At 45.4% G+C, this 24206-nt stretch overlaps 2 protein-coding genes across 6 annotated transcripts in view; both read right to left on the reverse strand.

The window, feature by feature from the left end:
* The window catches only part of LOC106613202 (tumor necrosis factor receptor superfamily member 19L), a 63673-nt gene extending 59383 nt beyond the window's left edge, over positions 1–4290 (reverse strand). Inside the window, exon 1 of the mRNA XM_045724813.1 lies at positions 1838–4290. The gene's annotated coding sequence lies outside the window, so the exon portion shown is untranslated. The remainder of the gene's footprint in view (positions 1–1837) is intronic.
* Positions 4291–4578: 288 nt separating this feature from the next.
* arhgef17 (Rho guanine nucleotide exchange factor (GEF) 17) overlaps positions 4579–24206 on the reverse strand; it is a 100246-nt gene continuing 80618 nt past the window's right edge. For 2 of the 5 annotated variants that reach the window (XM_014215308.2, XM_045724812.1), the window contains exons 5-20: positions 20171–20263; positions 19489–19674; positions 16213–16263; positions 15838–15947; positions 12804–12889; positions 12537–12655; positions 11837–12044; positions 11634–11707; positions 11066–11313; positions 10694–10938; positions 10311–10578; positions 10115–10201; positions 9786–10002; positions 8975–9149; positions 7797–8072; positions 4579–7689 (exon numbers count right to left, since the gene is read on the reverse strand). In XM_014215308.2, coding sequence (XP_014070783.2) covers positions 7478–7689; positions 7797–8072; positions 8975–9149; positions 9786–10002; positions 10115–10201; positions 10311–10578; positions 10694–10938; positions 11066–11313; positions 11634–11707; positions 11837–12044; positions 12537–12655; positions 12804–12889; positions 15838–15947; positions 16213–16263; positions 19489–19674; positions 20171–20263 — 2655 coding nt within the window. In that variant the 3' untranslated portion in view covers positions 4579–7477. The remainder of the gene's footprint in view (positions 7690–7796; positions 8073–8974; positions 9150–9785; positions 10003–10114; positions 10202–10310; positions 10579–10693; positions 10939–11065; positions 11314–11633; positions 11708–11836; positions 12045–12536; positions 12656–12803; positions 12890–15837; positions 15948–16212; positions 16264–19488; positions 19675–20170; positions 20264–24206) is intronic. The other 3 variants (XM_045724811.1, XM_014215311.2, XM_014215309.2) reach the window with 3 other exon arrangements.

Raw genomic sequence — 24206 nt, forward strand, 5'->3', positions numbered from 1 at the left:
TAAATATGGAGTCACAGGCATGTCATTTAAGTTCAGTCTAACTTAGTTGAAATCACATATTTAGTTATTGACTAACTGAACCAGAATTAAACCTAAACCTACAAGTGATTTATATATAGACAAGATGACAGCCAGGGGGATGCCGTTTTGAAGCTACCACACCTCCATCTTGGTACTCCCCCTACGTTATAAAAAATATTTTAGAATGCATAGAAATGTATTTATTAATGTCTACACGTTTATTATATTACAGACACCTTAATACGTACGTTTTAATTATATTATGTGAGTTAAACATAAACACATTTCAAATATTTGTTTTAAAATGTAAGTATACTTTTAGAAGGTTCTAATTTTACTGTCCCCACAACAACAAAAATACTTAAATACATGTAATTTTGTCCTTGAAACAAATATTGGACTTCTACAGTACTTTAAATAATATTGAATTCAATTAATTCCTATGGAGGCCTGCTTCTTCTGAAGAGTGCCAATATGGCCGACGGTGGATTTAAAGCCTCTCATTGGCCAATACATAGCATCAGCAATCCAGGGTTTATATACTTCATTGAAACCTACCTGTGGATTAATTCGACCTGGGTCTGTGATACTAACCTGTAGTGAGAAGTTTATCCACGGAGACGGTCGTCACTAGTTACCTCAGCCACAAAGTAATAAACCCGATTATTTCTACAATTTATCTTCGTAAAATGTGGTCGTAAACCCAACCCTAACCACACCAATAACCTTATGCCTAAACTGAAATAAAGAACAGAAAGCACATTTTTGTTTTCATACATTTTTATGATATAGACAATTTTGACCTTGTGGCTGTGGTAACTATTGGAAACCCTGAAAGACTGATCCAGCACGGAAAGGGGATTCTAGGGTTTCACCCATGTTTAATAGGCTACAGTGAGTTCATCACGCACCCATGCGTGGCAGTGCGTGGTGGAGTGCCAGGGGATGCGTGCGCCACTGATAGGACAAGAACATAGTTACAATGTAACGGATCACATCTCACATAAAACGTGTCACTCACAGACTGTCGGATAGCTTAGAACTGAGTACAGACATTTTGACAAAGGCCCTCTCTCTAAGTTGACAACTTTCTAACTATGAAAGACAATGTTTAGTGTGGCATAACACCACGGCGTTTCAGCTGGATATAGCCAAGCCTTGCCTACCGCTCAAGTTCATCTAGGCTACATGCGACACACGAGTCATAAAGACGTGGCATCATGCGCGGTCCATATTTCCACTCGCCGTGTGACATTACAACATTGCTGACTAGGAAACCGCATTGCCTGCAGAGCCTGGGGAGATGGATCTCACAAAATGCGCCAGTTACTTTCATTGTACTATCCCACAGACTCAGACAGGGCAACACGACACACAGACACCATCAAAATGTGCTACACTAGCCTATTAACATGGACTACATAACTAAATGATGATATTGGGATAAACTTGAACAAGAGCGTCAACTCGTGGTGACATCGTTTCAGTGAATATCACTAAACAAAGTGGTACATATACTTTCCGTCTTTATAAATAACACAATGCGGGGAAACTAGTGACTGCTATAGCAAAATAAAACATCACAACTCATATTAAATTTATTCGGAAAGGAAACATTTTCATTATAAGAACCAGCCCTACAAGTACAAACCTATAGCCTATAGAAAGGGGCTAATTGATGCACAATATTACTGTTTTAGCGATATGGGTCGTAAAATATTGTAAAAGCTGTCAAAACAATAGCAGAAGAGACAGAAAAAAACGATTCTCTAATATGAAACAAGCAAACCCATAAACTAAAAGTTTATACACTTACCAGATTAGCTGATAAATAGGGCTAAATCAGTGGTCTGGGAAGATCATGGTCAGATATCCGCATACTGCATATATATAAGGGATGTTTTAAAAACATGAAAAGAAAATGCCGGTAGGAAGTAGGCCTACCCCTCGTGAGCTCTCTGTGATCCAGAAATGTAAATACAGTAAACTCTCTTGGTGATTTCACAGGCCGCTACGTCACCGGCTGAAACCCGAGTGGAGTGAGCCCATGTTTTCTTTCCGCGCGCCTCCTCTGCTGCTGCTGAACTCATCACGATTAAATGCGGGGAATCCGCGCGCACCGGGACGGCAACGCCGGTGAGTTAACGGGACCGGGAGCCATCTGTCGGGATTCACCCGCCTAACCTCATAACAGGCTGCTCGCGAATCATCGGGGCGCCTAAAGCTTTGTTATGACGACATTGCTCGCAAACATAGTTTCCAAACACCTGGCCACCTGACTTTACTAACCTTACTGACTTGGCCTATAAGCTGCTTGTACCAGACTACTAAAGGGCTTGATTAAATATCAAGAATGTCTTTGCCATAACGTCTGCAAAATCAACACAAAGTTGAAAATATATGATGGAAACAAAACTGCATGTCCTTTATTGGGGGTAGACTATTGAAAAAGAATGCTTGCACTGTACATGACACTGGGCCTGAACAAAAACATAAATGCAACAATTTTACTGAGTTACAATTCATAATAGAAAAAAAACATCAATAGAAATAAATTCATTAGGCCCTAATGGGACATTGTCAGCTTCCAGGAATTGTGTACAGATCCTTGTGACATGGGGCCGTGCATTAACATGCTGAAACATGAAGTGATGGAGGAGGATGAATGGCACGACAATGGGCCTCAGGATCTCGTCATGGTATCTCTGTGCATCCAAATCACCATCGATAAAAATCCACCCTAAAAAATGTTTTTGTTAGGGCCTGCCCATACCATAACCCCACCAACACCATGGACCACTTCCTTCACAACGTTGACATCAGCAAACCACTTCACGCCACCTGCCCGGTAGTTGAAACTGGGATTCATCCGTGAAGAGCACACTTCTCCAGCGTGCCAGTGGCCATTTGCCCACTGAAGTCGGTTATGACGCTGAACTGGAGTCAGGTCAAGACCCTGGTGAGGATCAGCACGTAGATCAGCTTCCCTAACATGGTTTTGGACAGTTTCTGCAGAAATTCTTTGGTTGTGCAAACCCCGAGTTTCATCAGCTGTCCGGGTGGCTGGTCTCAGACGATACCGCAGGTGAAGAAGCCAGATGTGGAGGTCCTGGGCTGGCGTGGTTACACGTGGTCTGCGGTTATGAGGCCGGTTGGACGTACTGCCAAATTCTCTAAAATGACGTTGGAGGCGGCTTATAGTAGAGAAAAACAAAATGATCTGGAAACAGCTCTGTTAGACATTCCTGCAGTCAGCATGCCAATTGCACGCTCCCTAAAAACTTTAGACATCTGTGGCATTGTGTTGTGACAAAACTGCACATTTTAGAGTGGCCTTTTGTCCCCAGCACAAGGTGCACCTGTGTAATGATCATGCTGTTTAATCAGCTTCTTGATATGCCACACCTGTCAGTTGGATGGATTATCTTGGCAAAGGATAAATACTCACTAACAGGGATGTAACCAAATTTATGCACACATTTGGAGCGTATGGAATATTTCTGGGATCTTTTATTTCAGCTCATGAAACATGGGACCAACACTTTACATGTTGCGTTTATATTTAAGTTCAGTGTAAGTCAAAGAGCTTGTCATGACCATCAGAGGGTTTAGATAATGCCTTCTAAAAGGATGGGATGCAAATTCACTGTCCTCATTCTCTCTCCCTCCATGATTGAGATTTAATTCACATTCCCTCCTTCAACCTGCAGGTGCAGCATTTCGAGAAATAGCCTGAAATAGAAATAGCCTGAAATAGCCTCCCCCCCCCAACACACACAGTCTCTTAAAGAGAAGATTCTAATAAAGTTAACATTATTCTATTAAACAGTAGATGATTGTGAAAACCTAACATTCTTACTCAATACCTAAACTTTTCCACTGATTGTGAAAACCTAATATTCTCAATCTCTGAAATGTTCCACTGGTCTGACTGAGTGAGTGAGAGTGAGTGACAGTGAGTGAGAGTTAGTCTATGACACACTATCAAAATCTCATTCTTCTGGCAGACAGAGAGCCTATTGCGCAACATGTTTCAAATGGTCGTGTGTCTTCATTCATTCCAGTGTGTGAGCGAAGACATTAATTCCCAGCCCCCTCGTACGAACACACAAATGAGGGTCATTCATCAGAGATGTAGACTTGGCTGTGTGTGAGAATGGTTTGTATAAAGCCCATTTCATCCATGGATCTTCCAGTACTATACACTGTGTTGGTACAGAGAACTTACAGTCACTGTGGTGGTGTTAGTGTCACGGGTGGAATCTGAACCTCGGAAATTCCCGTTGTGGGCAGAGGGTGACAGAGTGGTAGGTTGCAGGCAGGGCTACCTCATTATGAGAGCGTGAGTCCTCACCTCTGCTACATTAGCTGCTGTAGTGATGCCGTCTTGCCTGAGATCTTGAATTAGAAGTTAGGATTCGGAGTTGTTCCTGTCCAGGTCCAAGGATCAGTACTCTTCACTTCCTGACTCTGAAAAACGACAGGGTGTGCAGACAGATGTCACATGATACATTCCTACTCCCAGCGGCAGTAAGAACTGTTACAGACACCTGGGAGTCTGGCACCAGTGAAATGATTTAATTCCAAAGAAGAAGTGACGAAACAGAAACAGCTACAGGAAGAAGCTGTGAAGTAACCATGACAACTGAAGTATGACCATAGAAGCTGTCTAGTTTCTCTCTTTTGTAATTCTGTGACAGTTATAATTTAAACGTGACTGACAGAGCATGCCAGAGGAGAAAAAACATACACATAGTATATAAAAATATGCCATTCAATTCATATCAACAATTGAGGACCGTGGGTGCACTATTTACAGAAAAAAAAGGCAATATATACCAATATTTACATTACACAATAAAGACTTTTTTCACACACTGGCAGAAAGGTTACTTACATGAATTACTGAAATTTACTAGGATGGCAGCATGAAATTATTATAACGGTTAGAAGTAGTGTGAATGATAAATTCTAAATGTCTTTGCCACAGTGATATTCTACTAAATTCTGTTTCTTGATTAACATGAAAGCTAGCATGAAAGTCTTTTACTTCATTTTCTACAATGTAGTGTTTATAAAATGTAGTATGCAGTTACTGTGAAAAGAGGTGGGTGGAGAAGGACCATGGGAATATAACGGGTAGAAATATCTTCGCTCTAAAGTCCAGATGGTTCCACAGCCTACCCAATATGACATCACAATAACACGGATAGAATAACTAACTAGAATTGCACACTTGGCTAAAGTTCAGAGCACTTAGCAAGTACACAGAGACAGGCTGCTCCGCTAATATACCTCTACACAGAAACACAGCTAGCAGCAGACGAGTATCAAAGGAGCAGGTTATCCGATTACATTTTAGTCATTTAGCAGACGCTCTTATCCAGAGCAACTTACAGAAGCAATTAGGATTGTGCCTCACTCAAGAGCACATTGACATATTTTTTTTCTTCACCTATTCGGCACGGGGATTTGAATCAGCGACCTTTCGGTTACTGGCCCAACACTCTTAACCGCTAGGCTACCTGTCGCGCCCGATTATCCGTTAGCCTCTTCATTGGCTCACAATGGGGGAATTAGCCTAATGCTGATACATTTGGTTGGAGTGGTTAAAGGTGATGTCCCCAGATGGTTTGTAGGGGAGGTCTATTGGCTTGAAGAGATTAAACACTATCACCACTTGACCCTGAGGGCACTGGTTTGTTTGTGTGTGATGCTATATAGGCTGTGTGTGTGTGTGTGTGTGTGTGTGTGTGTGTGTGTGTGTGTGTGTGTGTGTGTGTGTGTGTGTGTGTGTGTGTGTGTGTGTGTGTGTGTGTGTGTGTGTGTGTGTGTCAGAGCTCCTGTAAATCATCTCTTCGGAGCAAAGAAAGAGAGAAAAACACATCTATAAATTAAGTGCTGTAAAAAGACAAAGATGAAATCAAAAACATAAATACTGTACAAACATATCTCTTCTACTACAGCCCCCTAAAACAAATGCTTTAAAACACACTTCACTGCGGTAGTGGGACGTTGTTTCTCTTTAAATAGAACAAAAAATCTTTAAAATAATAAACACAAAAGTGATTTAGGTGTGAGAACGAGGTGTATGTGTATGTTTGTCATAGGCTATGGAGAGACGAGCAGTGTTTTGTCAAACGAGTGAAGAAAGTGTGTGTGTGTGTGTTTATATAGTACCCGGTACCCTTGCCATATATTGCACATTGGTTACTTTTATAATGTTTACTCTTTAGTTTCTTTGTTCAGAGAACAGAGACGTTTAGTGTTCACTCCTTGTTCCATCCCTTTCTCCTCTCCTCCCTAGGATGGAGTGTTATGATGGCCTTGTTCCATCCCTTTCTCCTCTCCTCCCTAGGATGGAGTGTTATGATGGCCTTGTTCCATCCCTTTCTCCTCTCCTCCCTAGGATGGAGTGTTATGATGGCCTTGTTCCATCCCTTTCTCCTCTCCTCCCTAGGATGGAGTGTTATGATGGCCTTGTTCCATCCCTTTCTCCTCTCCTCCCTAGGATGGAGTGTTATGATGGCCTTGTTCCATCCCTTTCTCCTCTCCTCCCTAGGATGGAGTGTTATGATGGCCTTGTTCCATCCCTTTCTCCTCTCCTCCCTAGGATGGAGTGTTATGATGGCCTTGTTCCATCCCTTTCTCCTCTCCTCCCTAGGATGGAGTGTTATGATGGCCTTGTTCCATCCCTTTCTCCTCTCCTCCCTAGGATGGAGTGTTATGATGGCCTTGTTCCATCCCTTTCTCCTCTCCTCCCTAGGATGGAGTGTTATGATGGCCTTGTTCCATTTTTACTTCCATCAGTCCATCATTTGGCTTGTTGCAGAATTCACAATCTTCTTCCCATCAGTACCCTTTCACCCTGTCTGCCTCAATCTCTCTCTCTCCTCTCTCCCTATCCTTCACCTAATCGGTCTGTCCTTATCCACACACTCTTTTCTTTGGTCACTGTCCCTTTCCCAATCTCTCACTCTCTCTCTTTCACTCCCTCTCTCCCACTTGTTCCCTCCCTCTCTCCTAGTAAAGTCTGTAGAGACAGAGTCCACAGACTGAGCAGTACAAGTGGAGGGTGATTCACGCCGAAACACCAAAGAGACATCACTCAGTGATTAACAACACAGACAGTTGCATCAGAACAAAGTAAAACAGCAACAGAAACCTGGTTTGAAGCGACCCTGTAGTTTTTCAGTCTGGGCTAACAACACCCATGCAGAGAGATCAGAAGACGGAGCAAAGAACAAAAAATACTGGACCTAATAAAAACGGGGGCGGGGTTTGAGGAGGAGGGGCCGGGTTTATGTGTGGTTTTTGCTGAGGGTGGGGTTTAAATGGGTCGGGGGACTCTCATTGGCTCAGACCCGGGGCAGGGGGCTTGGCCTCACATCCTCCAGGGCAGTATGTTGCTGGTGCTGAAGGGGTGGGTTTTTATAAATGTGGCCGGCTGATTGGCTCAGACCCTCCACAGCAGTAAGTGGTTGGTACTGTCATCCCGCCCCACTGTCTCACTGCTATTGGTCAGTCGGAAGTCCTCGTAGCCGTCGCCACCGGAGATCACCAACTGATTGGTTTTGACGGGCAGGAGGACGGAGGCGCGACGGCGAGCGGAGTCTCGCCTCTGCAGACCCCCATTACCCCCTTCAACACCACTCTGGGCTGGGTTGCCTAGGAGACAGAGGAGTTCAAAGGTCATGAATATGGAAGCACCCCTTTGAACATTGTATAGCAAATCTGTTTGGAAGCAGAATTGGTGCGTGGAGTGACTTGGTTACCTGTGATATCGGCGGGCAGGGGGAAGTTGACGTCGAAGCCTTCAGGTAGTTCTATGGAGGTGAGGAACCTAACATGGCCAGTGTGTCCGTGAGCGGAGCCCATGGGGGTCAGAGGTGACCGCAGCGTCCCTGACACAGTCCCAGAGCTGACGGCTGGGATAGACAGGGTCAGCACCACCCCTGCACTGGTCCCGATCCACAGCAGGTCCTTACAGGCCAGGAGAGCTGTGATCCTCAAACACGCTGCCTTGTGTTGCCGGATGATCGCATCTGAACCTGGGGAGGAGATGAGAATGGCAGAGAGGATAAGGTGAGAGGGAGAGGAAGGCCAGAGGGAGAGAGAGAGACCAGAGGGAGAGAGGGAGACCAGAGGGAGAGAGGGAGACCAGAGGGAGAGAGGGAGACCAGAGGGAGAGAGGGAGACCAGAGGGAGAGAGGGAGACCAGAGGGAGAGAGGGAGACCAGAGGGAGAGAGGGAGACCAGAGGGAGAGAGGGAGACCAGAGGGAGAGAGAGAGACCAGAGGGAGAGAGAGAGACCAGAGGGAGAGGAAGGCCAGAGGGAGAGAGGGAGACCAGAGGGAGAGAGGGAGACCAGAGGGAGAGAGGGAGACCAGAGGGAGAGAGGGGGAGAGAGGGAGACCAGAGGGAGAGAGGGAGACCAGAGGGAGAGAGGGAGACCAGAGGGAGAGAGAGAGACCAGAGGGAGAGAGAGAGACCAGAGGGAGAGGAAGGCCAGAGGGAGAGAGGGAGACCAGAGGGAGAGAGGGAGACCAGAGGGAGAGAGGGAGACCAGAGGGAGAGAGGGAGACCAGAGGGAGAGAGGGAGACCAGAGGGAGAGAGGGAGACCAGAGGGAGAGAGGGAGACCAGAGGGAGAGAGGGAGACCAGAGGGAGAGAGGGAGACCAGAGGGAGAGAGGGAGACCAGAGGGAGAGAGAGAGAACAAGCATTTTATTTAGAACTGGAGCTGCCATCTACTGGTTAAGATGTGTAATGCGCTGACTCTGAATTTGTGTGTGTGTGTGTGTGTGTGTGTGTGTGTGTGTGTGTGTGTGTGTGTGTGTGTGTGTGTGTGTGTGTGTGTGTGTGTGTGTGTGTGTGTGCGCGCAGTAAACGTCTACGATGTTTTGGGGACTTACGGTGTGTGCGTACGCGTGTGTATGTGTGCTCTGTGTTACCTGCAAGCATCTTGTGCACGGCGGGGGCCACGTCCACCTCCGTCAGGCTGTCCCAGGTCTGGGCGTGGTAAAGTCTGATCTGGGCACTACCCTGGAGCGCCAGCCACACCCCCTGGCCGTAGCTCACCATGCAGGTAACACACCTACTGCTGTCTGTGCCCACCTGGAACCAGTGCTGCAGGAGAGAGAGGTTACAACCACCAAGATTCACATTTCACCCATCCATCCATCCATCGTTCCATCGTTCATCCATCCATCCATCCATCCATCCATCCATCCATCCATCCATCCATCCATCCATCCATCCATCGTTCCATCCATCGTTCCATCGATCGTTCCATCCATCGTTCCATCCATCGTTACATCCATCGTTCCATCCATCCATCGTTCGATCGTTCCATCCATCGTTCCATCCATCCATCATTCCATCCATCGTTCCATCCATCGTTCCATCCATCGTTCCATCCATCATTCCATCCATCCATCATTCCATCCATCGTTCCATCCATCGTTCCATCCATCGATCATTCCATCCATCGTTCCATCCATCGTTCCATCCATCGTTCCATCCATCCGTCATTCCACCCATCGTTCCACCCATCGTTCCACCCATCGTTCCACCCATCGTTCCACCCATCGTTCCACCCATCGTTCCACCCATCGTTCCATCGTTCATCCATCCATCTACCCATCGTTCCATCGTTCATCCATCCATCTACCCATCGTTCCATCGTTCATCCATCCATCTACCCATCGTTCCATCATTCATCCATTATCCATATTTTGTGACTGGAGCGTAATGTAACCACACCTCTTGCACCAGTGTGGTTGTGTTGATGATGAGAACGCGGTTCTGTGAACCACACCACAGCTTCCCTCCGACCGGGACCATCTTAGTGACAGGACTACTGGGCGTGCCAAGACTCAACGTCTGAGATGACTGGGCGTCCCAGAAACTCCCCACCTCCCTCTGGTAGACGATCACATCTCCGTTGGCCAGGGACACAAACACCTTGTTGTCCAGGTAGCTGAGAGAAGAGAAGAAGGAGATTGTCAGACACTGAAGTAGTAAATCGCCATATAAAGGGAAAAGTGGAAGACTTCTCTGATGTGGGTTAACATGAAACCAGCCAGACTCACAGAATACACAGGATGGGGGCAGAATGCTGCATCTTCATGCTGTTTTTACGGTTGCGGATGTTGTCTGATGACTGGTACACATGGATACTGACAGAGAGAGTTCAAAAACACTGAGTTAGAATTTCAACGTGTGTTTGTGTGCGTTTCTGTACGTGTCAGTGTGTATTTGTATTTGTGTGTGTGTGTGTGTGTTTACCATCCGTCCTCTGTACCCAGCCACACAGAGCTCTGGTAAGCCTCCGGGTCAATGCTGAGCAGATCCTCCAGACTGGCTCTAGTGAAGGATCCCCGGGAGGAGCGGCGCATCGCTCTCCCGTCCATGGGGCTCTCGCTGTGGGGTCGACCTCTTCCACCCACCCCTAGCCTGCCTGGAGCTCCATAAGGACTGGCCACTGCGTAGTCCTGCTCCTCCTCACTACTGGTGGTCTCTGTAGCCATGTCCTTAGAACCAGACCCCTCCTCATCTAGGACACAGGGACAAAGGACAGTCAGGGTGTTTAAGTCAGTGCAAAGTTGTTCCCATAGCTGGATGAATGGATGGCTTAGGTTTTGTGTGAATGTGTGTGAGAGAGTACTCACTACCATAGCTGGATGACACAGTAGAGTGACTGGCTTGGCTCTGCAGAGTGGAGGAGGGGCTAGGAGAATCTTCATCGTCCGTGTCATCATTGTCAAACGGAACTAACTCTGGCCCCGCCCCTGAAGGGGGCTCGGTCAGCTCCAGCGACGAATGAGAGATGGAGATGTGTAGCTGCTGCTGCCGGGATGGGGTGGAGTCAACAGCTACAGGGGGAGGGGCTGGGGAGTGCGCCACTCCACGTTCCCTAGGAGACACAGGATGCAGGACACTGATAACTTAGAAGTCAGTAATGTTAGCATTACAAGCATTGCAGGACATCAACAGTAAAGACTGATACGTGTGTGTTTGTACACTCTGCTCTGTGTACCAACCTCCCCTTGAGTCCAGGGACTGATACGTGTGTGTTTGTACACTCTGCTCTGTGTACCAACCTCCCCTTGAGTCCAGGGACTGCGGCGATGCAGATGATCCTAGCAGAGCAGACAGCGATACAGGCCTCTACAGTGGGCTGGTCTCTGATGTTCAGCAGGCACACCTGGCCCACGTAACCATCACTGTTACACACCCACACCTCACTGCTGCTCTCTGGACAACTGTGGCTGGGGGAGGCACAGGAGAACTGGGGACGGAGAGGCAGGATAGGAGGAAAAGGACTATGAATACTTAAGTAGGCGTGTTCTCCATCACAAAACCTTAAGCTGTACCATGGATAGTCACAATGGCCTGGTAACCACGTCACACAACCAGGGTTGGCCTCAAATCAACTAAAATGACAATTCAATAATCGAAAAAAGGCCATTTCTTTTCAAAAAGTAGAAGCTACTTTGTTTAGTTTTTTTCTCCAGAATATTAAATTCAAATCACTTTGTGAATTTGCTGCCTTCAAACCTAATTGAGCCCAACCCTGCACACCATCAGGACAGGCTGTGTCTCGCTTACCTGCATCCCACTACGAGTCTTCATAATGGGGATAGCCTTCAGGAACTCTGGGTCCCACTGGTCCTTATTCATTGCTACACACATAGGACAAAGGAAGCGAGAGATAGAGGTTATTAACCTACTGTTTACTCTCAAGGGAAAGGCTCTAGTGAACAATCCCTTTAATACCATATTAAATAACATGAACATGTGTTTTCTCATACCCAGTTTCTTCTTGGCATCTTCGAAGGCCTGTTGGAAGTTGCTGCGTGTGTCTGGGGAGCTGAACTCGAAGACGAAGCTGGTTTCTGCCGAGGCGGTGGTCAGCTCCAGCTTGGTGGGCAGGAAGGTCATACTGAAGGCTAGAGACTGTTTCTCTGCAAGCTCCCTGTGGACTGACGCCATCAAGTCCTTAATCACATCATCCAGAGACTGAGGAGAGAGAGAGGTTTGTTAACGGAGGTGTGTATGAGACTGTTTCTCTGAGAGAGAGAGAGAGAGAGAGAGAGAGAGAGAGAGAGAGAGAGAGAGAGAGAGAGAGAGAGAGAGAGAGGGAGAGAGGTGTGTATGAGACTGTTTCTCTGAGAGAGGGAGAGAGAGAGAGGGAGAGAGAGAGAGAGAGGTGTGTTTGAGACTTTCTCTGAGAGAGAGAGAGAGAGAGAGAGGGAGAGAGAGAGAGAGATGGAGAGAGGTGTGTATTAAACTGTTTCTCTGAGAGAGAGAGGGAGAGAGGTGTGTATGAAACTGTTTCTCTGAGAGAGAGAGAGAGAGAGAGAGAGAGAGAGCGAGAGAGAGAGAGACAGAGAGGTGTGTGTGTGGGGGACAAATGTAATTGTGTATGTGTGTATGAGATCTGTTAGACGACTATGAGACGAGTGCGTGTGTGTGTGTGTGTGTGTGTGTGTGTGTGTGTGTGTGTGTTACCTGGTGAGAGAAGCTGAGAGTCTCTGATAGTTTGCTGATCTGTCCCAGTGTACTCAGGTCCTCATCCAGTCGACCAATCATCTTCTGGATGGCCTCTTTGTTGGTTGCCTGGGAGGGGCCTAACATACAGGAAAAGAGATGATGACATTTGACCTCTGATACTTACAGGAAACTACAGATCCCATGAGCACTGGGATACAGGAAGATCTACAGTATAATCCCAGATACATATAAACTACACATCCCATGAGCCTTCAGGAAACTTACTTTTCACCATCTCCACGTCCTCTAGGGGAAGTTTCCACAGGAACTTATATTTACTGGAAGTGTCGATCACACTGGCAACAGAGTACCTGGAAGAGGGGGAGACAGAAAGACGAGATTACAGGGAGAGAGATAGTTAGTAATTTCTGTCTACGATGCAATGTGTGTCAGGCAACACCAGGGGGCAGCAAGTCTCCTTTTATTTATCACTGCAAATGATGGGGTGAATCCATAGAGAATGATAGAGGCCTCTAGTGGCCAAAAGGCCATATTAGTATGGGCAGCGCCATTGAGGGCTTCAACAAATGTAGTCAACTGGGTGGGGCTTCTGACTTCATTGACTGATCCTTCATGTCCATCCGGCTCATCAGGAGGGCTCAGCCAAATCGTGAAGAAGTAAATGGACTACTTTAAAATGAAGATAGCCTCAATGGCGCTGCCCATGCGGTCAAGTACGCTATAATGGCACAGATACAAAGTCCTCTAACTATCTCTATGGGTGAACCAAGGGACCAGGATTCCTTTCTGGAAGCATGGTTTCGACTACTGCTACAGTCTTGCTTCATAACTGCAGTTTAACTGACGTCTGGCCCAGAAAGGCAATTTCCATAGACAGACCCATAGAGAAGTCAGATTTGAAAGAATTCTTTCCCCCCATCACTCACACCCAAAGATATTAACATTTTATATTCATCCAAATGTCTGGCATGTTTTTGGATGACGTGATGACTCCCTGTGCACACCGAGTGCTAGTACACATGTAAAGTCGGGTGGTGTAAACGAATCCAACCAGGATATAGACGCTCCATGAATCGGCGTATGTGAACGTGAGTAGATTAGTTGAAAACAAAGGTCGGACATCTTGGACCCAGTGTCTAGATCTTTTATACCTCAATGTGGTGAACGTAGGGGTTAAGGGGATAACGTTGCCAACTCAGATCCTAATTTAAAGTCTTTGAATAGCCCGCGTGTTGAGGGTGTTGACTCACTCATCTAATAGGGACTCCCAGGACGGTTGTTAGAGAGTGGAAAAAATACAAGATGGACTGATCTGTCTGTTTCCATTCTACATTGTGATTCAGAAGCTCAAGCAGCTGCATTGCAGGTGTGTGTGTGTGTGTGTGTATGTGCGAGTGTGTGTGTATGTGTATATATGAGTGTGTATGTGTATGTATATGTGAATATGTGTATGTATGTGTGTGTGTGTGTGTGTGTGTGTGCATGCGTGCATATGTGTATATATGTGTGAGAGTATGTGTGTGTATATGTGTATATACAGTTGAAGTCGGAAGTTTACATACACCTTAGCCAAATACATTTAAACTCAGTTTTTCACAATTCCTGACATTTAATCCTAGTACAAATTCCCTGTCTTAGGTCAGTTAGGATCACCACTTTATTATAAGAATGTGAAATGTCAGAATAATAGTAGAGAGAATGATTTATTTCAGCTTTTATTTCTTTCATCACATTCCCAGTAGGTCAGAAGTTTACATACACTCAATTAGTATTTGGTAGCATTGACTTTAAATTGTTTAACTTGGGTCAAACGTTTCGGGTAGCATTCCACAACCTTCCCACAATAAGTTGGGTGAATTTTGGCCCATTCCTCCTGACAGAGCTGGTGTAACTGAGTCAGGTTTGCAGGCCTCCTTGCTCGCACACGCTTTTTCAGTTCTGCCCACAAATGTTCTATAGGACTGAGGTCAGGGCTTTGTGATGGCCACACCAATACCTTGACTTTGTTGTCCTTAAGCCATTTTGCCACAACTTTGGAAGTATGCTTGAGATCATTGTCCATTTGGAAGACCCATTTGCGACCAAGATTTAACTTCCTGACTGATGTTGCTGCAAGTCTTGAGATGTTGCTTCAATATATCCACATCATTTTCCTGTCTCATGATGCCATCTATTTTGTGAAGTGCACCAGTCCCTCCTGCAGCAAAACACCCCCACAACATGATGCTGCCACCCCCGTGCTTCACGGTTGGGATGGTGTTCTTCGGCTTGCAAGCATCCCCCTTTTTACTCCAAACATAACGATGGTCATTATGGCCAAACAGTTCTATTTTTGTTTCATCAGACCAGAGGACATTTCTCCAAAAAGTACAATCTTTGTCCTCATGTGCAGTTGCAAACCGTAGTCTGGCTTATTTATGGCGGTTTTGGAGCAGTGGCTTCTTCCTTGCTGAGTGGCCTTTCAGGTTATGTCGATATAGGACTCGTTTTACTGTGGATATAGATACTTTTGTATCTGTTTCCTCCAGCATCTTCACAAGGTCCTTTGCTGTTGTTCTGGGATTGATTTGCACTTTTCGCACCAAAGTACGTTCATCTCTAGGAGACAGAACGCGTCTCCTTCCTGAGCGGTATGACGGCTGCATGGTCCCATGGTGTTTATACTTGCGTACTATTGTTTGTACAGATGAACGTGGTACCTTCAGGCGTTTGGAAATTGCTCCCAAGGATGAACCAGACTTGTGGAGGTCTACAATTTTTTCTGAGGTCTTGGCTGATTTCTTTTGATTTTCCCATGATGTCAAGCAGAGGCACTGAGTTTGAAGGTAGGCCTTGAAATACATTCACAGGTATACCTCCAATTGACTCAAATTATGTAAATTAGCCTATCAGAAGATTCTAAAGCCATGACATAATTTTCTGGAATTTTCCAAGCTGTTTAAAGGCACAGTCAACTTAGTGTATGTAACTTTCTGACCAACTGGAATTGTGATACAGGGAATTATAAGTGAAATAATCTGTCTGTAAACAATTGTTGGAAAAATGACTTGTGTCATGCACAAAGTAGATGTCCTAACCGACTTGCCAAAACTATAGTTTGTTAACAAGAAATTTGTGGAGTGGTTGAAAACCGAGTTTTAATGACTCCAACCTAAGTGTATGTAAACTTTCGACTTCAACTGTAAGTGTGTGTATGTGATTGTGTGTGTATATGTCTATGTGAGTGTGTGTGTGAGTGTGTATATGTGTATATATGTGTATGTGAGTATGTGAGTGTGTGTGTACGTGTATATCTCACAGGCTCATGGAGCTGCGTCTCAGGGATCCAGACTTCCTCTTGAGGGTGGTGCAGATGAGCAGATCACTGAAGAGGAAGAGAGAGCGGTCCTTCTTACCCCCCACGGTCTTCTGCGGAGAGAGACAGCGACAGAGAGAGCGAGCGAAAGAGAGAGACAAAGACAGAGAGAGAGTGAGAGAGACAGCGACAGAGAGAGTAACACAGTCTTATCCTTCTCATCCGTTATCTAGATTGTAGATTGATATCTGACAGAGGGCAGTCCCTCAGCAGGGCAGTCCCTCAGCAGAGTATCTTTGGTCCCTGCTGTCAGTCTCAATCCAGAAGAGCATCATAATAGCACACTGTCAATCTACTGTCTGAGTGTCTCAGTCTCACCGCCTCCATCACCATCTCCTGTCTCAGGAACTTCCTCATTGGGTTAAGGATCTGTCAGAGAGAGCGAGAGAGATTAGAATCATTATTACAGTACCATCAACTTTGAGATAGAAAAAGAAAGCAGAAGGTATAATCTTTAAACTTTTAAAACATTTAATTTAAAAACAGAGTGTATATATATATATATATGTACACTACGGTTCAAAAGTTTGGGGTCACATAGAAAAGTCCTTGTTTTCCATGAAAACATACATGAAATGAGTTTCTAAATGAAGAGGAAACATAGTGAAGACGTTGACAAGGTTATAAATAATGATTTAAAATTGAAATAATAATTGTGTCCTTCAACTTTTCTTTCGTCAAAGAATCCTCCATTTGCAGCAACTACAGCCTTGCAAAAAAATAAATGTCCCTTTTTCAGGACCTTGTCTTTCAAAGAAAATTTGTAAAAATCCAAATAACTTCACAGATCTTCATTGTAAAGGGTTTATACACTGTTTCCATGCTTGTTCAATGAACCATAAACAATTAATGAACATGCACCTGTGGAACGTTCGTTAAGACACTAACAGCTTACAGACGGTAGGCAATTAAGGTCACAGTTATGAAAACTTAGGACACTAAAGAGGCCTTTCTACTGACTCTGAAAAACACCAAAAGAAAGATGCCCTGCGTGAACATGCCTTGGGCATGCTGCAAGGAGGCATGAGGACTGCAGATGTGGCCAGGGCAATAAATTGCAATGTCCGTACTGTGAGACGCCTAAGACAGCGCTACAGGGAGACAGGACGGACAGCTGGTCGTCCTCGCAGTGGCAGACCACGTGTAACAACACCTGCACAGGATCGGTACATCCAAACATCACACCTGCGGGACAGGTACAGGATGGCAACAACAACTGCCCGAGTTACACCAGGAATGCACAATCCCTCCATCAGTGCTCAGACTGTCTGCAATAGGCTGAGAGAGGCTGAACTGAGGGCTTGTAGGCCTGTTGTAAGGCAGGTCCTCACCAGACATCACCGGCAACAACGTTGCCTATGGGCATAAACCCACTGTCGCTGGACCAGACAGGGCTGGCAAAAGGTGCTCTTCACTGACGAGTCGCGGTTTTGTCTCACCAGGGGTGATGGTCGGATTTGCGTTTATTGTCAAAGGAATGAGTGTTACACCGATGCCTGTACTCTGGAGCGGGATCGACTTGGAGGTGGAGGGTCCGTCATGGTCTGGGGCGGTGTGTCACAGCATCATCGGACTGAGCTTGTTGTCATTGCAGGCAATCTCAAAGCTGTGCGTTACAGGGAAGACATCCTCCTCCCTCATGTGGTACCCTTTCTGCAGGCCCATCCTGACTTGACCCTCCAGCATGACAATGCCACCAGCCATACTGCTCGTTCTGTGTGTGATTTCCTGGAAGACAGTAATGTCAGTGTTCTGCTATGGCCAGTGAAGAGCTCGGATCTCAAGCCCATTGAGCACGTCCGGGACCTGTTGGATCGGAGGGTGAGGGCTAGGGCCATTCCCCCAGAAATGTCCGGGAACTTGCAGGTGCTTTGGTGGAAGAGTTGGGTAACATCTCACAGCAAGAACTGGCAAATCTGCTGCAGTCCATGAGGAGGAGATGCACTGCGGTACTTAATGCAGCTGGTGGCCACACCAGATACTGACTGTTACTTTTGATGTTGACCCCCCTTTGTTCAGGGACACATTATTCCATTTCTGTTAGTCACATGTCTGTGGAACTTGTTCAGTTTATGTCTCAGTTCTTGAATCTTATGTTCATACAAATATTTACACATGTTAAGTTTGCTGACAAACGCACTTGACAGCGAGAGGACGATTCTTTTTTTGCTGAGTTTAGTTGTCAATTTGTTGAGGTAATCTGGAAAGATTTCACCCCATGCTTCCTGAAGCACCTCCCACAAATTGGATTGGCTTGATGGGCACGTCTTACATACCATACGGTCAAGCTGCTCCCACAACAGCTCAATAGGGTTGAGATCCGGTGACTGTGCTGGCCACTCCATTATACACAGAATACCAGCTGACTGCTTCTTCCCTAAATAGTTCTTGCATAGTTTGGAGCTGTGCTTTGGGTCATTGTCCTGTTGTAGGAGGAAATTGGCTCCAATTAAGCGCCGTCCACAGGGTATGGTATGGCGTTGCTAAATGGAGTGATAGTCTTCCTTCTTCAAGATCCCTTTTACCCTGTACAAAGCTCCCACTTTACCACCACCAAAGCACCCCCAGACCATCACATTGCCTCCACCATGCTTGACAGATGGTGTCAAGCACTCCTCCAGCATCTTTTCATTTCTTCTGCATCTCACGAATGTTCTTCTTTGTGATCCGAACATCTCTAACTTAGAATTGTCTGTCCATACCACTTTTTTCCAATCTTCCTCTGTCCAGTGTCTGTGTTCTTATGCCCATATTAATCTTTTCTTTTTATTGCCCAGTCTGAGATATGGCTTTTTCTTTGCAACTCTGCCTAGAAGGCCAGCATCTTGGAGTCGCCTCTTCACTGTTGACGTTGAGACTGGTGTTTTGCGGGTACTATTTAATGAAGCTGCCATTTGAGGACTTGTGAGGCATCTGTTTCTCAAACTAGACACTAATGTACTTGTCCTCTTGCTCAGTTGTACACCGGGGCTTCCCACTCCTCTTTCTATTCTGGTTAGGGCCAGTTTGTGCTGTTCTGTGAAGGGAGTAGTACACAGCATTGTACGAGATCTTCAGTTTCTTGGCAATTTCTTGCATGGAATTGCCTTAATTTCTCAAAACAAGAATAGACTGACGAGTTTCAGAAGAAAGTTCATTGTTTCTGGTAAATTTGAGCCTGTAATTGAACGCACAACTGCTGATGCTCCAGATACTCAACTAGTCTAAAGAAGGCCAGTTTTATTGCTGCTTTAATTAGATCAACTGTTTTCAGCTGTGCTAACATAATTGCAAAAGGGTTTTCTAATAATCAATTAGCTTTTTAAAATGATAAACTTGGATTAGCTAACACAATGTGCCATTGGAACACAGGAGTGATGGTTGCTGATAATGGGCCTCTGCCTATGTAGATATTCCATTAAATTAAAAAAAAAAAAAACAATCAGCCGTTTCCAGCTACAATAGTCATTTACAACATTAACAATGTCTACACTGTATTTCTGATCAATTTGATGTTATTTTAATGTACAAAAAAAGGTGCTTTTCTTTCAAAAACAAGGACATTTCTAAGTGACCCCAAACTTTTGAACGGTAGTGTATATGTGAGTGTCCTACATCTCTGACGTGTTCTACGCCCTCGATGTGGGCTTCAATCTCCTGCATGACGCGTGTCTCTCTCTCCACCTCCTCCGCAGAGCGACGCCCCTTATTGATCTTCTCAGCCAATCGCTTGATGTCTCTCTGGGCATCCAATAGCAACGGGTGGTCTGGATGTTCCTCAGGAGTGTGCTTCAACAGATCCTAGAGAACAGGGACACTACATTTTACTACCAAGTAAAAGTAAGAGAATACATCTTCATATACACATGCTTATCTTCATCTTTCATACGCAGGCCTTCAACACTAAATTGGGTGACATTGTGGAAATAGCTAGGCCAGGAGAAGCCTGAGACTTGCCTAGGATTTATTCCAGTTAGGCAGAGGGAACCATGGGGATTCTGCTAGTCATCTATGAACGTTTGAACATCTTGGCCATGTAGTGTTATAATCTCCACCCGGCACAGCCAGAAGAGGACTGGGCACCCCTCATAGCCTGGTTCCTCTCTAGGTTTCTTCCTAGGTTCCTGCCTTTCTAGGGAGTTTTTCCTAGCCACCGTGCTTCTACATCTGCATTGCTTGCTGTTTAGGGTTTTAGGCTGGGTTTCTGAATAAGCACTTTGTGACATCTGCTGATGTAAAGGGCTTTATAAATACATTTGATTGATTGATTGAGTTCGGCAGAGTCGAGGGGACTCACCTTGACCAGCAGCTCATAACGGGGGATCCTCTGGACAGGCTTGATCATCAGATCACCCAGGGCCTGCTTCTCCTTGTTCTCACGCATACTGGTCTGTGGGGGGGGGGGGGGGGGAAGAAAAGAAGACCGAAGAGAGAGACAGAAGCGAGAGACAGGGAGAGAACGGTAGACAGAAAAGAGAGACAGGGAAAACAGGACAGAGTTCTAGTCAGACATACAGTACATATGAGCCATACAGTGTGAATAATCGGTCTGGTTTCTCCACAGACACTAGATGGCGGTATGGTTCCACATTCTGATCAGTCACCCTCCTGTGACCGAGTCACTGAAGAAGACCTGTGACTTTTTAAAAGGTCATCATCTAGTCTGGTCAAAGGTCAACTATAGAGGGGAGAAAAACAACAGCTGGAGAGACACACACACACACACACACACACACACACACACACACACACACACACACACACACACACACACACACACACACACACAGACAGACATGCAGGAACACACATTCACATGTTTTGAGCTCCATGTCTCAGCTCTGACAATCAGTAGCCATCTGACTAGTGAGGAACTGCCCCTCCCTAACTTCAGGCTATGCTCAAACACTACACCCCAACCTGAGAGCTGCGTTCGGTCACCTCTGGTCTCTTGGCCCTCCCACCCCTGCTAGATTACTCAAATGTAAATGATTCACTTCAGCGGAACCTGCCTATCACACCTGTGTGTGTGTGTGTGTGTGTGTGTGTGTGTGTGTGTGTGTGTGTGTGTGTGTGTGTGTGTGTGTGTGTGTGTGTGTGTGTGTGTGTGTGCGTGCGTGCGTGCGTGCGTGCGTGCGTGCGTGCGTGCGTGCGTGCGTGCGTGCGTGCGTGCGTGCGTGCGTGCGTGCGTGCGTGCGTGCGTGTGTGTGTAATCCAAAGAACTGGGCCAGACATCTCTACCTCAAGCCGGGTGTACACTACACGATTTTGGCCCCAATTAAGCTGTCCTAGCTAAGTTTAGGAGATCGGAGATAAAATCCATGTCGTTGCCTAATCCGAGGGCTATCGATCCCGTCTTTGAGAAGTCCCAGACATCCTGACCAGATATTTTCAAACATGTTTGATTTTATCGACACAAAATCTGCAATGCTCTTGTAGTGTGAACGTGCAACGACAAGTTTTGAGAAAGGTGATCAGCGACAGCCAACGAGAGGTGATCAGCGATATGTAGACTAGAGAAGGGCAGATGACTAGTACTAGAATGAACATGTAGACCAGAGAAGGGCAGATGACTAGTACTAGAATGAACATGTAGACTAGAGAAGGGCAGATGACTAGTACTAGAATGAACATGTAGACTAGAGAAGGGCAGATGACTAGTACTAGAATGAACATGTAGACCAGAGAAGGGCAGATGACTAGTACTAGAATGAACATGTAGACCAGAGAAGGGCAGATGACTAGTACTAGAATGAACATGTAGACTAGAGAAGGGCAGATGACTAGTACTAGAATGAACATGTAGACTAGAGAAGGGCAGATGACTAGTACTAGAATGAACATGTAGACTAGAGAAGGGCAGATGACTAGTACTAGAATGAACATGTAGACTAGAGAAGGGCAGATGACTAGTACTAGAATGAACATGTAGACTAGAGAAGGGCAGATGACTAGTACTAGAATGAACATGTAGACCAGAGAAGGGCAGATGACTAGTACTAGAATGAACATGTAGACCAGAGAAGGGCAGATGACTAGTACTAGAATGAACATGTAGACTAGAGAAGGGCAGATGACTAGTACTAGAATGAACATGTAGACTAGAGAAGGGCAGATGACTAGTACTAGAATGAACATGTAGACTAGAGAAGGGCAGATGACTAGTACTAGAATGAACATGTAGACTAGAGAAGGGCAGATGACTAGTACTAGAATGAACATGTAGACTAGAGAAGGGCAGATGACTAGTACTAGAATGAACATGTAGACCAGAGAAGGGCAGATGACTAGTACTAGAATGAACATGTAGACCAGAGAAGGGCAGATGACTAGTACTAGAATGAACATGTAGACTAGAGAAGGGCAGATGACTAGTACTAGAATGAACATGTAGACTAGAGAAGGGCAGATGACTAGTACTAGAATGAACATGTAGACTAGAGAAGGGCAGATGACTAGTACTAGAATGAACATGTAGACTAGAGAAGGGCAGATGACTAGTACTAGAATGAACATGTAGACCAGAGAAGGGCAGATGACTAGTACTAGAATGCGTTTGTACTTGCCTATAACCAAAGCGTTAAAATCGTTACAGCTCTGAAGATCACAGGCAATATTATTCAATTCAAATTGTTGGCTAGATATTTCAACACTGTATGGCAAGCGTGAATGTCTGACTGGAAACGTTTATGAGGCTGCTTTGAGCCACAGCTCGTTCTAGCTACATTAACAATCTAATCGTGTCATTGTTTTAGTGAGACAGCGTGGTAGAACGTTGTATTGTCTGACCTCCCGTCTGTGCCACATGGTTTAGCGTGAGCATCACCACGTTGCCAAGACAACAAGCTTCAGGAAAGACGGTTGTTTACTGTGAGAGGCTCAGAGATGTTAGCATTTTGAAAGTCGTGTAGTGTTCGCCCGGCATCAGGGGATCAGCGATCGAGTGTCTCTTTCTAAAGAAAACCTCCTGAGAAAACTGCCATTGGAAGAGCAGCAGGGACAGGATGTGCGCACACACACACACACACACACACACACACACACACACACACACACACACACACACATACACTTAGAGGCAAGTCAATGTATCACACTCATCTACACAAACACACTCATATCAACTGCGGACATACACTTCCGTTCAAAAGTTTGGGGTCACTTAGAAATGTCCTTGTTTTTGAAAGAAAAGCAAATTTTTTGTCCATTAAAATACATCAAATTGATCAGCAATGCAGTGTAGACATTGTTAATGTTGTAAATGACTATTGTAGCTGGAAACAGCTGATTGTTTTTATGGAATATCTACATAGGTGTACAGAGGCCCATTATCAGCAACCATCACTCCTGTGTTCCAATGGCACGTTGTGTTAGCTAATCCAAGTTGATCATTTTAAAAGGCTAATTGATCATTAGAAAACCCTTTTGCAATTATGTTAGCACAGCTGAAAACTGTTGTTCTGATCAAAGAAGCAATACAACTTGCCTTCTTTAGACTAGTTGAGTATCTGGAGCATCAGCAGTTGTGCGTTCGATTACAGGCTCAAAATGACCAGAAACAATGAATTTTCTTCTGAAACTCGTCAGTCTATTCTTGTTTTGAGAAATTAAGGCTATTCCATGCAAGAAATTGCCAAGAAACTGAAGATCTCGTACAACGCTGTGTACTACTCCCTTCACAGAACAGCACAAACTGGCTCTAACCAGAATAGAAAGAGTGGGAGGCCCCGGTGCACAACTGAGCAAGAGGACAAGTACATTAGTGTCTAGTATGAGAAACAGACGCCTCACAAGTACACAACTGGCAGCTTCATTAAATAGTACCCGCAAAACACCAGTCTCAACGTCAACAGTGAAGAGGCGACTCCGGGATGCTGGCCTTCTAGGCAGAGTTGCAAAGAAAAAGCCATATCTCAGACTGGGCAATAAAAATCAAATATTAAGATGGGCATAAGAACACAGACACTGGACAGAGGAAGATTGGAAAAAAGTTGTGGACAGACAATTCTAAGTTAGAGATGTTCGGATCACAAAGAAGAACATTTGTGAGATGCAGAAAAAATGAAAAGATGCTGGAGGAGTGCTTGACATCATCTGTCAAGCATGGTGGAGGCAATGTGATGGTATGTGGGTGCTTTGGTGGTGGTAAAGTGGGAGATTTGTACAGGGTAAAAGGGATCTTGATGAAGGAAGGCTATCACTCCATTTTGCAACGCCATGCCATACTGTTGTGCTGATTAAAGCAGCAATTAAACTGTTCTTCTTTAGACTAGTTGAGTATCTGGAGCATCAGCAGTTGTGGGTTTGATTACAGGCTCAAAATGACCAGAAAC

Source organism: Salmo salar, chromosome ssa09 (genome assembly GCF_905237065.1).
Source record: "Salmo salar chromosome ssa09, Ssal_v3.1, whole genome shotgun sequence".
In the NCBI taxonomy this organism is placed as follows: Eukaryota; Metazoa; Chordata; class Actinopteri; order Salmoniformes; family Salmonidae; genus Salmo; species Salmo salar.